This window comes from Antrostomus carolinensis, unplaced genomic scaffold (assembly GCF_000700745.2).
Source record: "Antrostomus carolinensis isolate BGI_N321 unplaced genomic scaffold, ASM70074v2 scaffold35322, whole genome shotgun sequence".
NCBI classification, from domain to species: domain Eukaryota; kingdom Metazoa; phylum Chordata; class Aves; order Caprimulgiformes; family Caprimulgidae; genus Antrostomus; species Antrostomus carolinensis.
The window spans coordinates 824-6,360 of NW_010300893.1; the positions used below are offsets into that span (position 1 = coordinate 824).

Consider the following 5,537-nt stretch of genomic DNA (forward strand, 5'->3'; position numbering starts at 1 on the left):
CTAAATCAGCTTCAGTGTTCCTTTTGCTGCTTGATGAAGTAATTGATTTCCTCTTGGGCCTTTTCACACAGAAAGAGGAAAAAAAAACCTCAAAATAGAGGAAGACGTGTTCAGAAATTACAAGGAAATGTGTGTGTGAAGATACTTACGTGGTGTGTGTATGTGAAGTATTTCTTCTTTGGCTAGACTTCTGTACTTGGCTAAGACCTTAAGCAAAAAGTGATACTGGAGCCAGAACAATGGAAAAGACATTTTTATTGGTCTGACAAATGAGACTATCAATCAATTTGCTGGTGAGCTTTCTAATAAAGCTCGATAGTTTGTTTGCTTGTTACCATCATGATCCTTAATGTAATTGAGGGGACAGTTACCAGTTTTTTGGGACCACAAAATAATTAGCCTTGTGACCACAGAACAAACAGCTTTGTGACATCTACTGTGTCTTCCAGGTTTGTAATTCAGCAGCATCACATCCCCATGATGTAGACAGAGAAACAGAGGCTGGGGGCTTTAGAATGATTAAAGCAACTATCTGCTCCCCTGGAAGTCAGGGAATGGACCTCACTTCACAGAATGGCCTGGACTGGAAAAGCCCTAAGCTCATGGAGTCCAACCATGAACCCAACACTGACCAGTCCCCTATGACTAACCCATGTCCCTCAGCACTGTGTCTACACGACTCTTCAATCCCTCCAGGGATGGGGACTCCACCACTGCCCTGGGCAACCCCTTCCAATGCCTCAGAACCCTTTCAGCAAAGAAATTCTTCCTCACATCCCATCTCAACTGCCCTGGCCACAACTGGAGCCCATTTTTTTTTTTAACCTGTTTTTTTTTAAAACTGATCTTAACCTGTATCCTCTCGTTACCTTATTTACCCCAGAAATTCTTGTACTTGCATTTCTAAGGGACAAACAACTGCATCCAAGGCAGAAGTGAGTGAGAGGTGACAGCTGAGAACTTCCTGGGCTTGGCCTTCAGTGTCAAAATTAGTGTCTCCAATTTATGCCATGTATGTGGCACAGATGTGAACAGTCTGGAGATCTTCTTGCCTCTCCCTCTGTGCTACAGTGCTCAGCAAACACATTGAGATGCAGAGACTTATTTTTTCAGGCTCTTGGGAAATTTACTGAATTCATCTACTCTCTTTGTGCATTATTTTTCAGTGCTGTGAAATCAAATATTGTAGCTCCTGAATATTACTTTATAACCTTTTGCTGTATGGAAAAAGCAACAATAAATGTGATTCTGTTTCGTTGTATGATGAAACCTCCCTAAGCTAATCCAGAACATGTTGCTTCTATAAAAGGCGATGCTGCTTATCGTTTTCTGTACAGGGAGATTAAAAGTAGTTGATCTCCACGTTGTACAAGCTGAGGAAGTGACAGCTGATACAGATAAATATGGATTAGTTCATTAGTTTTGTATTTGCTTTCCTCTAAGGTGGCTTCAGAATCTTATCTGTGAGGCCCAGGCTGGGAAGTGGAGAGAAGATGATGAGAATGAAATCTGGCTTGTCTTGTTAATAAATTAGATTTTGAAAACTCTGGAAGGCAAGGGAACCTGTCTGAAATACTACATCTGTGTGTATCTTTTGGAGAGGCTATTATTAAATCACCTGTAGTTCCAAGGGTAATACATATCCTTTAATAGATGTGTTCTGTTTTCTATTCATTATAATGGGATTGTAGAAATAATAGCAAGTTTAGAGCTGGAATGTGAAGAATATGTGCCCAGTGAACAGCAAATGCCTCAATTTGCCCAGTTCTGAAGCAGCTCAGGAGGTAACGTGTCACTGGTATTCACAGCTCTGCCTTTTCTGAAGGGCAGCAAAATAACCAATGCTGGGAAGATGGTCTCTAACAAAAGTACCTTTTATTAAATTCAGGAAGGCTGCTTTATTGTTGGTCACTTGTTTCTGCTGTAGATATAATCCGTACTATCCGGGACCCAGAGAAGCCTAATACCTTAGAAGAACTGGAAGTGGTAACGGAAAGCTGTGTTGAAGTGCAGGAGATGGGTGAAGATGAATATCTGGTTATCATCAGGTTTACACCGACAGTACCTCATTGCTCTTTGGCTACTCTCATCGGTAAGATTTTTGAATATTACTTTAAAACCTTTTGCTGTCTGGAAAAAGCAACAGTAAGTGTAATTCTGTGTCTGTATTGCATCCGTAACAACGAGTTTGTCTGTATTTAGTGTTTCTAGGAAGTGTTTAGAGACCAGAGACCTCCTAAGCTTGTAAGGCAGGTATGAGCTTAGCTGAGAAGCGACGTCCAGAGAGTCAAACCACAAGTTAGTTATCCTCCTCTGTGGCTTGTGCTGCTCAGAATACAAAAGGAGAAGGTTGTCAATTACACTGATGTTTTTTGATTGTTAAATCTGGATTCTCTGAAGATGCACCTCACACCTTGAGTTTTACAATAAAATCTCTTATCTGTTTTGTTTAAACAGGCCTTTGCTTAAGAATAAAACTTCAGAGATGTTTGCCTTTTAAACATAAGGTAAAGTATCAGCTCTGGAACTTGCTTTAAACTGTATGAATGTATACTGAGCTCTCTTGTTTTTTTTTAAAGAGTGTTTGCTGCAGGATCAAGTAACTTGCAAGATGTGATTGAGGATGGGCTCTTTTAAAAGCTTGTCATTTGACTATGGAGGGAGTGTATATTGCAGTACAGTGCAGCTCCTGGGGGCATCTCTATGCAACTGTGGTTCTTCCTTTCCTTTACAAAAACCATTTATTGCTGCCCTTCTGAAGGTCTTACATAGACCTTCAGAAACTTGCCTGAAATAATGTAAAGTATAAATGAATTAGCTGAGGATTTCTGCTGTTGATTTTTCGTTGTTGTTGTTTTACTTTTATGGTTGCTAGTTTCATCTTCCCAGTTAAACAGTGTAAAGTGAGACTTGCATTTCTAGAAAATTAGGTAGACAGTGATTTGTTATGCTGGACACAAAGTAGCTTCAGCGAGATCAGATAAATGACACAGGATTTGTTTCCTTGGTTTTCCTTTGGTACATCAGTTTTATGAGCTCTTGCAGTTCAGCGTGTATGAGAGTTTTTTTGGTTGTTGTTTTCCCCAGGCCTGTTAAATGCATGAAGGTGATTTAGGTCTGTTTAGATTCTACTCTTATAATTTGTTCCCACGCAGGGAACAGGTTCTGCATTACACTACCATTTTCAAATAGAATATCTGATTCTCATCATTGATCAAAACTTCTTAGGAATATCTTATTAGGAATCCCTCCCTATAGATGTCTTTTCAAGAATGCTGGGCTTGTGGAAGTGACACTTGCCATTTGGGTGGCTTTTGAACAAATTGTTCCTCAATTGTGGCCTGCAGAGAACTTGTTGGGAAAGTAGTGCCAATTCTCCACTGTTTCCAGTAGCCTAACTGCAATTAGTTTTTCACAAGAGCAGTTGATATCGGTGAGGAATGAATGCCTCCACAATTTTGAAGAAAGATTATTGGGGCCTCTCTGAAATGAGGGAGGAGATTGTCTTGTGGTTCTACTGCAGTGAAGTCTAAGATCAGCCCTTGGCATTGATCCCCTTTCACTGTCTGTGAATATTTTTTAAAGTATGAACTACATGCATTGTACATGTTTTGTACAGGTTTTTTTCTTCCTAGAACATATTTGTAACCATTAATGTATACATCTAACATTAATGATCTCTCCTCTAGCTGGAAATCTACATATCTGAAGGTACACATTCCACTGAAGAAGACAGTGAGTAGAGCTTATGAATGCGTGCTGCTTTAGCCCGTGTGCTTGTCTTCCTTTGAGAAGTTCTTTTCTTCCCCTCCCCTCCCTCCCATCCTTTTCAGAAAGGAATTGTACTGTTAAAGCTTGAAAATCAAACACGTAGCTGAGGCTGTTTCAAAAGCTGCACTGGTGCTGTGAACATGTGCTGCTTGTTGTGGGTTTGGTTTTTTTAAACAAACAAAACACCCCCACGGTTCTTGCAGGTGTTGAGTTGTGTTTATAACAAAAGAAGTTGCTATTGTGCTGCTGAATAATTAACAAGAAGAACTTCCTGACTGGTTGATCTTAACATCATAACAAAAATACATGTTTCTGCATATAAAATAAAACTTACATATAAACTTATAAAATGTAACTTATGTATAAAATAAAACTTACAGGACATGGAAATTCTTTCAGAACTATAGCCAATCACTGTCTTAAATAGCTGGTAAAGCCTGTGTGTAGGTGATGCCCCAGGGTTTTTGTTCTTAAGCAATAGTCATCTTTGTATGGGGAAAATCAGTTCTGTTGATTAAATGAGTAGAAATTGAACCTGGAGAACTTGGACTACTAATTTGTCATGAATTTCACTCTTGATTTTAAGACATGTCATTAGAGCATCTGACATTCTTTTCCTAAACTAGAAAAGTAACAAAAATGTTTGGTTTTGATAGTTGTTTTTTTGTGAGTGGACTTTCATTTTCTTCATTTTCAATTTCCTATGAATCCTCTGTCCTCTGACTACTGCCTCTTAAGCACCCTCGTGTTCTTCCTGTCTTGTCAACCATCTATTATGACTGGCACAAACATTTTTTCTCTAGGCCATGCAACTTTAGTGCCTGCCTGTACAGGGCTTTATTGCACAAATTCCAGTTTTGGGTATTATGCAGATAACATCTCCCACCTAAGGAGTGAGTTGAGCAGGAGGCTGACACACTGTGCTGTTACTGTACAGCGGCGTTTCTCAGTCTCTGAGCTGCCCTTTGGAAAAGCTTCACTGCAGTAGGGTGTCTTGTGTTTGTCGTGTTACCGATGCAGCATGTGGAAAGTACCACTGAAAACTGCTTCTCACTTGACTTTTCATCTGATATTTTGCAGTCAACAAGCAAATCAACGACAAAGAGAGAGTAGCAGCTGCGATGGAGAATCCAAACTTGAGAGAGATTGTGGAGCAGTGTGTTACAGAGCCTGACTAGTAGCTATAATACCCACAGAGTTATCATTTTGATACATTTCTTAAAATATCTTTGTTTAAAAAAAAAAAAGGAAAATAATAATAAAGGCCTTGAGTTTAATACTTGAGTTCTTTTTATCTTCCATATGTTTTTTTAAAAGAAATTGTTTATAAGATAGATTTAAATTATGATGAATTAATCTCTAAAATATAAAGTGAAGTGTATAGTGTTAAGAGTTTGTAATTTCTGGTGTCCAGAGAAATATTTTATGATTAAAACCAGAAGAACACATATGTATTGCCTTCTGATAGACATTGTGATATAAATTCAGTTTTGCAAGTTCAATTTCTACATTGTTTCAATCACTGCACTGTAAAAATTAAACAGATTCTTGTACTGAAATGCTGCTTCTGAGTTCAGAGATTCTCTTTTGTTTTTCTCTTTAAGCTTAGGTTTAGATTTCTGTTAGAGAAGGAAACATCTCATTCAACTTCTTCATTGTTGAAAAACACATTAAAGCTGAAATGGATTCAGAATAAGAGTTTGGATCCAAGGGACTGGACTAGAACTAGACCTTTATTGGGACACTATTCCTGGTTAATATTTGCC

The 5,537-nt window shown here is 38.5% G+C and overlaps 1 protein-coding gene across 1 annotated transcript; it reads left to right on the plus strand.

Annotated features, from left to right (window-relative positions):
- Positions 1-1,927: 1,927 nt before the first annotated feature.
- CIAO2A (cytosolic iron-sulfur assembly component 2A) lies at positions 1,928-5,156 on the plus strand (the record flags this gene model as incomplete). Its single annotated transcript, XM_010163281.2, has 4 exons — positions 1,928-2,092; positions 2,458-2,507; positions 3,690-3,735; positions 4,852-5,156. Coding segments are annotated over 4 exons (359 nt in total), but the record flags the coding sequence as incomplete, so codon positions are not given.
- Between the last annotated feature and the right edge of the window lie 381 nt (positions 5,157-5,537).